This window comes from Carlito syrichta, unplaced genomic scaffold (assembly GCF_000164805.1).
Source record: "Carlito syrichta isolate Samal-C Ts95f unplaced genomic scaffold, Tarsius_syrichta-2.0.1 Scaffold302842, whole genome shotgun sequence".
Lineage (NCBI taxonomy): Eukaryota > Metazoa > Chordata > Mammalia > Primates > Tarsiidae > Carlito > Carlito syrichta.
This window is the reverse complement of record NW_007246938.1, coordinates 336277-348202: the sequence shown is the minus strand read 5'-3', so window position 1 is coordinate 348202 and position 11926 is coordinate 336277. Positions and strand designations below refer to the sequence as shown.

Genomic DNA, 11926 nt, shown 5'->3' with positions numbered 1-11926 from the left:
GGTCTTGTACCCGCGGGCTCAGGCAATCCACTCACCTCAGCCTCCCAAAGGCGCAGGATTACAGGCTGAGCCACCGAGCCCGGCTGGACCCATGTTTTCAATTGATTTTTCTCTGAACTGTAATGACAGTTGGTTCTGTGATCAACCATCAATAATATTAAATACAGTATTCAGAATGGTTCACATGCAGAAAGTATTTCACTTGCAGAGAAGCCTCAATGTTTATAGACTTTAAAAGATGGATTATTTTGTAGAGATTTAATTGAGAATTTTTAAAACAGAGCTCTGTTAGTTTTGAAAAATGGGCAACTCCTTTAATTATTTTCTAATGACTTGAGGGTGTGGATAGAGCCTTAGATTAGGAGAAAGTAGAATTGGCTTCCAGTACTGGCTTTACTACTGATTTGGGGAAATAACTTCATACCTTTCTTCAACTGTTCTTTTATCTGTAAATTAAGTAGTTGACCCAGACTTCTCTGGAGTCCCTTAAAAGTGGTTTTTAAATATTTTGAATAATAATGAATGACTTTCTTAGGGTCTCTTCTCTATTAATTTATGTGTATGGTAATCTATAGTGAACTTCCTGGATAATTACCAAGTTTAGGTTGTACTTAAGAGTGCTGAATTATCCAAGTCAGAAGAACTTGTTTTAGTCTGAGCTCTGGCATTGACTATTTGACTTTTGTAAGTCGTTTAACTCTTAGATATTGTTTTCCTCTCTGTAAAATACTTTCTTCATATGTGTGTTAGTTGTGTGGATCAGATTTCATGAACAGGTACAGATAAAAGTTATGTGGTACCTTTACTTAACTGAGCATAAAATGAGTTTGGCCCTCTTATTTTTGGAGCTTTCTCAGAAATAACATTTATATGCTTTATTGATCATTATAAGTAAGTTGATTAATTTTTGATTTAGTGATTGGTAATAAGATGCATAAGATTCTTTAAAAGTATACATTATTCTGAATATGGCCAAAAGCAGAAAATTTAAGAGACATTAATGGTAGTCATTTAAGATTAGCTGTGCTTTGGCTGAGCATGGTAGCTCACACCTATAATCCCAGCACTTTGAGAGACTGAGGCGAGAGGATTGCCTAAGCCCACGGATTCGAGACCAGCCCAGGCAACATGGTGACACCTCATCTCTACAATAAATCAAAAAATTAGCTGGGCGTGGTAGCATGTGCCTGTAGTTCTGGCTACTTGGAAAGCTGAGGTGGAAGGATTGCCTGAGTCCAGCAGGTTAAGGCTGTGGTGGCTGGGAGTGTGCCATTGCACTCCAGCCTGAGTAACAAGAGTGAGACTCCAACTCAAAAAAAATAAAATAAAAGAATAGCTGCGCTCAAACTATTGACATTTGAAAAATTAAGTCAGTAGCATCTTGTTAGAATTAGATTGACATTCATTATGGTTAAATCAATAAAATGTAATGAATGGTATATGAAAAAGTTCCATATAATGAAACAGATTTTTATACTGTGAATTGAAATACATACTTTGAGGCTCTCTCTATTCCGTCTCCAACATTAAACCTAACTCATGTTGACTGACTAGCCTAAACACGCACACACTCCCTCTTTTCAGAAAACTTTTTATTTCTATTAGTTACAAGTAGTACTTTTATTTCCTATCATTGAAAAGTTTGCCAAAATATAATTTTGGAAATACATAAAAGCATTTTGGGAAGATAGTAAATAAATTTACACATTTTATTCATAATGGTAATAAGATTTTTACCTTTTTTGCCAAGAGGAAATTGCCGGCACAAAATTTATAGCAAATGGTTTTTTATACCTAAGCTTTCCAGTTTTAAGGTTATTAGTACAGTAAGTATAGTGACTTGCTCTTCTGATTTTCTGATGTCTCTTTTCCCACTTCAGCCCCCAAAGCAGGTTATAGCCAAGGTGCAACTCAGTATACTCAAGCCCAGCAAACTCGACAAGTGACAGCCATAAAACCAGCCACACCAAGTCCAGCTACCACTACTTTCTCCATTTATCCTGTATCCTCCACCGTACAGCCAGTAGCAGCTGCGGCTACTGTGGTGCCATCCTATACTCAGAGTGCTACTTATAGTACCACAGCAGTTACTTATTCTGGTAAGAATGATAAACTGTTTAAATGAGTAAACAAATTAGAAAGAGGCTTATTAGAAACTATTTCAGTTTTCTGTGGAATTATCTTACCTCCTAGTAATAGGAATTAAATTAATTGAAAGACAAAAATATATGTGCATAATGTGACAAATGGACCACACTGTAAGTTTTATACTTTTTTAAAAAAGGATTTTATTAGAATATAAAATGCTCTTTGGGGATTTGAAAGCCCATTATGAGTCTTATGAGTGTTGGGCCTAGCATTTCAATTAGAAGAGCACCAGTCTTCTATAAGATCATTTCCTTTCTGCCTTTTCCAAATGAATTTGAAAATACTCAGGGAATACCACTGCCAAATTATTTATATTTGTTTTGCCCTCAGAGGTATTTCTTTATTCTAAGTAGAAGTAATCATGGAAATATTAAGTAGCCTTTTATAAATACCACAAGATGGCAGTTATAACATCTCTCTGGGAAGGACAGAATAGATTTATTTTCCTTAAATAATTATATGTTTCTGCTAGAGAAGCATGATCACTAAAACCGAACTGTGTCCATTATTTTTGCTAATTTCTAACTCAGGTAGTTCACAGTATTGCGGTGATTAAAATCACACATTGCTTTTTGTAGACATTCAGCTTTGTGGTTTGTTATTTTGCATTTTTTTTTATTTCTTAATACTCTGTCTTGTTCCACGGAAGACTTTAGATAGTAAGAGCAATTTCATTTCTTCTTGATATTTTGTTGTAGTTTAGATATTAGAAGCCTAGCTACTGAATTACTCATGTGTGTGTGTCTGAGAGAGAGAGACAGACAGACAGAGATAGATATATGGGGGTTTCATTCTGTTCCCCAGGCTGGAGTGCAACTATCATGGCTAACTACATTCTTGAGCTCCTGGGCTCAATCAGTCCTCCTGCCTCCACCTTTTGAGTACCTGGGACTACCGGTGTGCACTATGACTCTTGACTCTTTGTTCTTTTTGTATTTTTTGTAGAGACGGTGTCACACTTGGTTGCCAAGACTGATCTCGAGCTCTTGGCCTCAAGTAATCCTCCACCTTAGTCTCCCAAAGTGTTGGGATTATAGGTGTGAGCCACCATACCCAACCGTGATTTTTTTCAAATACCTTTTTCTTCCCCCCCCCCAGATTAGCTGTGAATAACACTTTCATTTCTCAGAGATGGCTGGAATATGCAATACATAGAATAAGTGTGAAGAGATGAGGATAGAAATGTCAGAGTGTATAAAGCTTTATATGCTCTGCTCTGGTGTCTGTCCTTATCTCGTGGGCGGAAAGGGGGTCACAGACAGATGTTAAGAAAGGGAGAACGGGAGCAGATTTGTAAGTTAATTGTGGCAGCCACATGGAAATGAATTGAAATGAGGAGACATTATTGTCTGAGAACTGTGACTGGACGGGTGAATGAAGAGGACCTCTTCAAAGGGGCCTAGAGCAGAAAGGCATTTTATCATCTATTAAAGACGTGGTCCAGGACATTTCCTATTTAGGAAAGAAATCTTTTTGTTAAGATCTCAAGAAACGATTAAGTTTATTGTTTGTAGATTTGTCATTTCAGATTTCTCAGATAAAGCTTTTCTGTCTCCTCCTATCTGGCTGACTAGCTATAATTGTAACCAGTGAATTGCAGTGAAAACTGAGTGAACACATTTCTTTAAGTGGCCGCTTTAGCTTCAAAAAATAGGAAGTGCCTATTCGTTGTTCCTCTCTTACATGTGCTCCTTCTCCTTCTCTTTCCTTATTTCTCTCTCTCTCTCTGTATGTCTTTGTCTGTCTCTTTCTGGTTACTTACACAGTATGAAGATTATTATTTTTTATTTATTGCTTTGTTGCTTGAGTAATATATCATTTTGAAATTTAAAAATCATAGATAAAGAAAAAAGTTAAACTGCTAGAAATCTACCCCTAGGCACTATTATCATTAATATTTTAGTGCATATCTTTTTAAACTTTCTTCCTTAGAATATACATATATAAATAATATATGTAATATATATAAATATATTTTATTTATAAAAAATTATCTTGCACCTACTGTTCTAGAGACTGCTTTCTTGTCATTGTGAATGTCCTTTCCTGTCACTAAATATAGATATATCATCCCTTTGATTAACACTTCCCCGACTTTTTATTTTGGAAATTTTTAAATCTGTAAAAAAAATTGAAGAAATAGTACAGGGAATATCCATATGCCAGTCAATCACCTAGGTTCACCAATTATTAATAGTTTGTCACATTTGCTTATCTCTCCTTTCTTTTAAAACCTATTTTCAAATTGTTCAGCAGTGTATTTTATAAGTAATAGATGTTGCAGTACTTTGTATTTTCTTAGAATAAGGATATTCCTTTATTTTTGAGAAAGCAGGACTTATTGAGAGAACAGAAGAGCTCCCACAGTGGCAGAGGACCCAAAGGGGTTGCCCCCCCCCCCTTTTTTTTTTTTGAGAAAGCAGGAAGGGACATTCTTTACATAACCACAGTGCCAATATTATAAAAAGGAATTATACACGGATGCTATCTAATAGACAAATTTCTCCAGTTGTCCAAAAATATCTCTTATGTTTGGGCTTTATATGTGTTTGGTATATTTGTGCTTCAATTTAGGGTCCAGTCAAGGATCGTGGAGTGTAATTGGCTGTCATTTTTTGTTAGTGTCCTTTCATCTAGCGCAGTCCCCTATTTTTATCTTGTCTTTCTTGACATTGACATTTTTGGAGAGTTCATGCCAGTTGACTTGTAGAATATCCCAGAATCTGGATTTATCTGATGATTTATGTTTAGATTCAGTTAGCTTTTTAGGCAAGAAGACTACTTGAGTAGTTTTCCGTTTCATCACATCAGGAGCACATAATAAATAATACCAGTTTATTCCTAATTGATAATGCCTTCATTGGTTAAAGTGGTAGATCTCTTCATCATAAAGATACCTTTTTCCTTTGTAATTAACAAATCATCTGGGCTTGTTGTCCACCTTTCTTTCAACCTGTGGTATGAGATAGTTTGAAAATCTTTAACTGAATTTATACAATGGTAATTGCAAAATCCTTTTACATTGATTCTTAGGCATTCTTCTCTAAAGAAGAGTTCCCTTCTTTCACTTCTTTTTGTTACTGTTATTATTACTATGGGTTCCTTTTTTTATTCAGTTTACAATTGTCTCTTGTGTCTGGTGGTTTGGTTCCAGGACCCCTAAGGATACCAAAATTTGTAAATGTTCAAGCCCCTTATATAAAATGGCATAGTATTTGTATATAACCTATGCATACTCTCTTGTATACTGCAATTAATCTCTAGGTTATTTATAATACCTAATTCAGTGTAAATGCCCTGTAAATAATTGTTAAACTATAATACGTTTTTGTATTGTTTTATTGTTTCCCCCCAATATTTTCAATTCATGGTTGGTTAAATCTATGAGTATAGAACCCACGAATATGGAAAGCAACTTTATTATAATTCATTCCTGTCATTTCTTTTTTGGAGCTTCACGTTGATCCAAATTTGGCCAGTGGGATTCTCCCCAAACCAGCTCCTTAGACTTTTTGACATATTCTCATTAGTCTTTGAGCGCTTCTTTCCTTTTTGACTCCGTAAGTTGTTATAAATACCCTACTCACAATCAGCAGTGTCACAGAGGAGCATAGTTTTCTTAAAAATACCAATGGTATTTGGAATCTTTTTCTTTATTTTATTTTATTTTTGAGTTGGAGTCTCACTCTGTCACCCAGACTGGAGTGCAGTGACTGCTCCCAGTTACTGCAGCCTCGACCTGCTGGACTCCGGCAGTCCTTCCGCCTCAGCCTTCCAAGTAGCTGGAACTACAGGCGTGCGCTACCACGCCTGGCTAATTTTTTGACTTATTGTGGAGATGAGGTTTCGCCAAGTTGCCTGGGTGGGTCTCTAACCCGCGGGCTCAGACAATCCATTCACCTCAGCCTCCCAAAGCGCTGGGATTACAGACTGAGCCACCGAGCCCGGCTTAGAATCATTTTCAATTGTATAGTTGTACACTATATTTTAAAGTGTGTATTTGGAGACGTTTAGTTTTATATGTGAGAAAAACTGGAAATAGCACTAGGTAGAACAGTCCTTATATGTAAAGATTTATGCATCTGCTCACTTGTTTCCCTGGGATTGTAGAATATTGCTACCTACTACATGGTGACTTGTAACATGATTAATTTACTTCTGAAATGATATGTTTTTTGCTTCTGATATTGTATGTTTAAACATTATATTTTAATTATTCTAATACTGTAGCTTATTGATTAATAAGCACTTTTTATGAAAGTACTTTTAAGTGAAATTATTTTAGTTTCAGAAATTGAGCTTTTACTTAATTTATAGACATAGCCAAAAATTTGTTTTTCCCACAATGCTTTTATAAGAAATGTACATTTGTTTGCTAGTAGTTATAGATAAATTTAAGGTTTTTTTGTTTTTTTTTTTTGAGTTGGAGTCTCAAGTTTCACTCTGTCACTCACACTGGAGTGCAGTGGCCGCTCCTGGCCACCTCAGCCTTGACCTGCTGGGCTCCGGTGATCCTTCTGCCTCAACCTTCCAAGTAACTGGAACTACAGGCGCGCGCTACCACGCCCGGCTAATTTTTGATTTATTGTAGAGATGAGGTCTTGTCAAATTGCCCCGGTGGGTCTCGAACCCGCGGGCTCAGGCAATCCACTCACCTTGGCCTCCCAAAGTGCTGGGATTACAGGCTGAGCCACCAAGCCCAGCCTGAGGTGTTCTTTTTTTTCTATTCTTTTTTATTTTTATTTTTGAGTTGGTGTCTCACTGTCACCCAGGATGGAGTGCAGTGGCACACTCACGGCCACCACAGCGTCAACCTGCTGGGCTCTGGTGATCCTTCAGCCTCATCCTTCCAAGTAGCTGGAACTACAGGCGTGTGCTACCATGCCCAGCCAATTTTTGACTTATTGTGGAGCTGAGAACTCTCCAAGTTACCCGGACTGGTCTTGAACCCATGGGCTCAGGCAATCCACTCGCCTCGACCTCCCAAAGTGCTGGGATTACAGGCTGAGCCACCGAACCCGGCCTAAGGTGTTCTTTAACAGTTTCAGAATCTTTTTGTTTGTTGTTTGTTTGTTTTTGAGTTGGAGTCTTACTCTGTCACCCAGCGCTGGAATTACATGCTGAGCCACCGAGCCCGGCTAGTTTCAGAATCTTTGGGCCTCTTTTCAGTGCCTGATTTGATTTGTTTTTTAAACTAAGTGGCAAGCTATTATTAAACTTGTATTTTGTTAGTATTAGACTACCTGTGTGCAAGTGGAGATTGTTTTATAAATTAATCTTAACCTGGTGATTTTTTTTCTTTTTTGTGGTTAAATTAGCTCAGTGTTTAAAGGACCTTACAATCTCTGAGCCTCAGTTTTCTCATCTTTTAAAATAAGGATAGTGATACCTGCCCTCTAGAATGGGTCTGAAAACTCTACTCTGGCACACTGCTTCTTACATCGTGAACTCTTGCTTTAAAGAAACTAGAATACCTAGTTGAGCACTGTTGGCCTCTGTCGCCCTTATTCTATTTTTTGTATCCTTGATACATAAAGTCATGTTAGTGGCGTTTTCACAGTTTCTATGCAGAAGAACTAGATTTATAGTTCTTCTAATGAAGTCCTCATAATAGACATTATGAAGATTTCCCATAAAAATTATGGTCCTAATCTGTCTCAATATAAAGACAGCTTTATTATTTTTAATTGGACAATTGTATTTCTTTATAATGAAATTTAAACTAAATATATTTTTGCCTATAAACTTGAAAGCATTTGACTGTAAACTTATGTTCTTCTATCTCAAGCAACAAAGAACATTGGAAGGACTACCCAGCAGAGAGTTTATTGAGTTTTTTTTTTTAACCAGTCATATCAATTGTTTTCTCTCTGATCATATGCTTATTTATATGTTCACCTACTTCCTGTTTTCATTTCATATATTTTTCTTGTCTATTACCACATTTTCTGTCTTAAAATTTCATAAGGATTTATATGCTGTAATAGACTGACATAAAAGTCTTATGTAGGCTTTTCTTAAAAGTTGCCTGACTACTTTCTTTCCTAGGTGTATCTAGTTTCAGATTCCTATAATTCTGATTTTCCATGCATTTTAGCTCTCATCTGTCCAATTCATGTTTTCTTCCCTGTGTGTATAGATATACTGGAGTTAATGGGTCATAAGTCTTTGAGTATAGCAGTCTGTATTTCAGAGACCAAAAAGTTTAATTCCCCTTAAGTAGTTCTCTGGAGGCTTGTATCACTTTTAGCCCATCCATTACCACTTAATGGAATAATGAAGTCTAATAGATACATAGTGAGTAGGGAATCTACCAATTTTCCGGAGATCTTAGTTTAGAAGTGGTAAGTTTTCCAGTTTTCAAGTATGCTTATACATAAACTCAGCAACTTTGTCAAATTAAAAATGAAAAAAATCTGTAAATAATTGATCATAAACATGTGTATGTTACATTAGTAACTAGCATAATACACCTGTTCAGTAGAGACTCTGAACAGTGGAAATGGTTAGATCTGTACTCAGAAAACAGTGCTTTTTTATTTTTTGGAAGATGATAACCAATGTATGGGTCCTTGTTTTCAATTTTTTTTTTTTTTTTTTGAGTTGGAGTCTCACTCTGTCGCCCAGGCTGGAGTGCAGTAGTATGTTCATGGCTTCTGCTTAGACTTCCAAGTAGCTGGAACTACAGGCACGCACCACCATGCCTGGCTAATTTTTTGACTTATTGTAGAGATGAAGTCTTGCCGAGTTGCCCAGGCTGGTGTTGATCCCGTGGGCTCAGACAGTCCTCTCACCTTGGCCTCCCAAAGTGCTAGGATTATAGGTGTGAGCCACTGCGCCCAGCTGATTCCAAAATATTTTAGCTGTTGTCCTGTATTTTTATCTGAACTCTAGCTCCATGTCAAAAACTTCTGCTAAGCTTTATTTTTCTCGTCTCCCCAAACCAGTTCTGTAGTTTCTTGGCTTTATCAGTTGTACAACTCATCAGTTAATTGGCGAGGCTCAAAATCTTGGTGTCATCTTTGCAATGTTTTCATCTTTTATCTTATTTATCCTCTTAGTTACCAAGAATGTCAAACCTTTCATGAGTTTTTGTTTTTTACTTTATAATATCCTACTTCAGATTCTTCCTCAAGTCTAGCACTTCCCAGATATGTTTAGAGGATTTTGGTTGGGGACATATTAACAGATTTTGTAAATTCATAAGTCTGTCAAACTCATTATGACATTCTTCTAGTTGAACTATAAACTGCTTCAGGGCAGGGAATTGTATACTTTCTTTATACCTCTATAATACCTGGCATGTGTTTTATAAATACTTGAATAACTGATATTGAAGGAAGATAAGCTGTTTTCTAAGATATACATTATTTGTAAATATGAACGTGTAAGTCTACCTTTATTGGCAGGATTTATTGAATTTATATAGCTAACATTTAACTTGTCCTTCTGTAATTATGTAACATAATCTTTGTTTGATTTTATTTGTAAGGTACGTCTTATTCAGGTTATGAAGCAGCAGTGTATTCAGCTGCATCTTCCTACTATCAACAGCAGCAGCAGCAACAGAAGCAGGCAGCAGCAGCAGCAGCTGCTGCTGCTGCAACAGCTGCCTGGACAGGGACCACCTTTACTAAAAAAGCACCATTCCAAAATAAACAACTGAAACCAAAACAGCCTCCCAAACCACCCCAGATTCACTATTGTGATGTTTGTAAGATCAGCTGTGCTGGACCACAGGTACTTATGTTGTATGTTTTACCTTGAGTCTTCTGTAGTTATTTTTGACAATTAAATTTGGTTGATATTCTAACTCTTGTGCCTACAAAGAGGTTTACATTTTTTTCCAGGTAGCTTTTAGGTAATGGATACATATTTCACTAAACAGTCATTTTTTAAAACCTGCTTATCTTGAAACATGAGAATTGTATTCAGGGGGAAAAAAAAGTCTAAAAGTGATTATGAATGTAAATACCTAATGAGCAAATTGAGTTTATTTCAGACAGGAGACTACTCTTTAAATAAAACTTAAGTTTTAAATTTTATAGTCAGATTAATTAGAATTTGGGTATAAGATTGAATTTTTATTTCATCTATTTTTCCACATTTATAACTTACCTCATAAAGCCTTTATACAAAATTGTTCAATTATAAGATAACTGGTTACTGATAATCTATAATTTTCAGGATTGCACTTCCCATGACACTGATGCTTGTATATGCTTGATAGAATGTTACTTATTTCTGTAATCTCTTCCACAAGGAATATAGGAACTTTGGGAACAAGAAAGGTGTAGGGAAATGTCTTTTTCAAAAATACTAACTAAGGAGCCATGCAAGACCTTTATTCCTTTTTTGGTACTGTTTTGTTCCTGGTTACTAAACTTTAAAATGGGTGATTTAGGTGTTTGTTTATATAAGTTAATGGGTTCGATTTCCTCCCAACTTTATTTGCTATTACTCTTAACTGCATCTAGTTTTTATAAAAATTTGGTAGATAAAAGGCATGTTATTTGAAAATAATAGGTTAGGTTTTTACTCTCTAGTAGTTTCTTCAAGTTAAATCCACCTCTCACTACCCTGCCTATTACATATTTTTAAATTCACTAGATTAATTCTGTCTACTTTTACTACTGAATTTTGGGGAGTATTCTTAATTACCATGGAGCCACTTTAGGCCACTGTAGATAATGAGAGGCCTTTAAATTTAAATGGCTAGGACTTAGATCTCCCTCTTTTGTTTTAAAAACAGTGACTTTCCTTACTTGTGCTTAAGATATATTCCATTTGGAGAAAGGATAGAGTTACTATCAGTGAATTAGGGAACATTTTAATATATTTGACGAGTTATATTAAACTTTCTTTCCCACTGTTTTTTGAATATGGCAGAAAATGGTTTTGTTGTGGATTGCTGTGGTGGAGGAAATGTGGAAAATGTTTGCAGGGGCCCAAGGTAAACCTCAGAAGGAGTGAGAGTGATGATCGTAGTATTCAAGGAGTGTTTCCTATTCTGTGTTCTCTATTTAGAGGGAATGATGTCATGAGTACCAGACACTGACATAAGAGAGTCAATGACTATATAGGTGCCCATATGAAAGGACAGAATGTGACACCAGGGTGATAGATTAACAGCAGCATTTGGAATAAGTATATATGAGACTGATCGTTTATTTGTGGGTGCTGGATGGTTACAGAAGAACAGGTCACAGGTACTTCTGCAAGTCAGAGGCAGTACCTTAACAGGGTAATGAGCTGCAGTGAAAATTATCATTGAGATTGAGAGTTAAAATCGTAGACATGGACAAAGAAGAAAGAATAAATTGATTCAGATTTAGGAAGTCAAAATTGCAGTCCTGGCTCTGCCACTAACCATGTGCTTTGGGCAAGTTAGAGCCCTTAACTTCTTTGGGCTTTTGTTTTCTCACTCTTCTATATCAAGGACTTGCCCTAAATAATTGAAGTTCAAACTGCTTCATGGAGGCTGGTGCAGTGGCTCATTCCTGTAATCCCAGTACTTTGGGAAGTGGAGGCTGGACAACATGGCGAGTTCTCGTCTCTACAATAAATCAAAAAATTAGCCAGGCGTGGTGGCACATATCTGTGGTTCCAGCTACTTGGAAGTCTGAGGTGGAAGGATCACCTGAGTCTAGCAGGTTGAGGCTGTGGTGGCCATGAGTGTGCCACTGCACTCCAACCTGGGTGACAAAGTGAGACTCCAACTCAAAAATTTTGAGTTGGAGTCTCACTCTGTCGCCCAGACTGGAGTGCAGTGGCCGCT

General features: G+C 36.6%; 1 protein-coding gene across 1 annotated transcript in view; it reads left to right on the top strand.

Annotated features, from left to right (window-relative positions):
• ZFR (zinc finger RNA binding protein) overlaps nucleotides 1-11926 on the top strand; it is a 70756-nt gene that overhangs the window by 4604 nt on the left and 54226 nt on the right. Inside the window, exons 4-5 of the mRNA XM_008057178.2 lie at nucleotides 1881-2099; nucleotides 9641-9888. Of these exons, the coding sequence (XP_008055369.2) occupies nucleotides 1881-2099; nucleotides 9641-9888 (467 nt within the window). The remainder of the gene's footprint in view (nucleotides 1-1880; nucleotides 2100-9640; nucleotides 9889-11926) is intronic.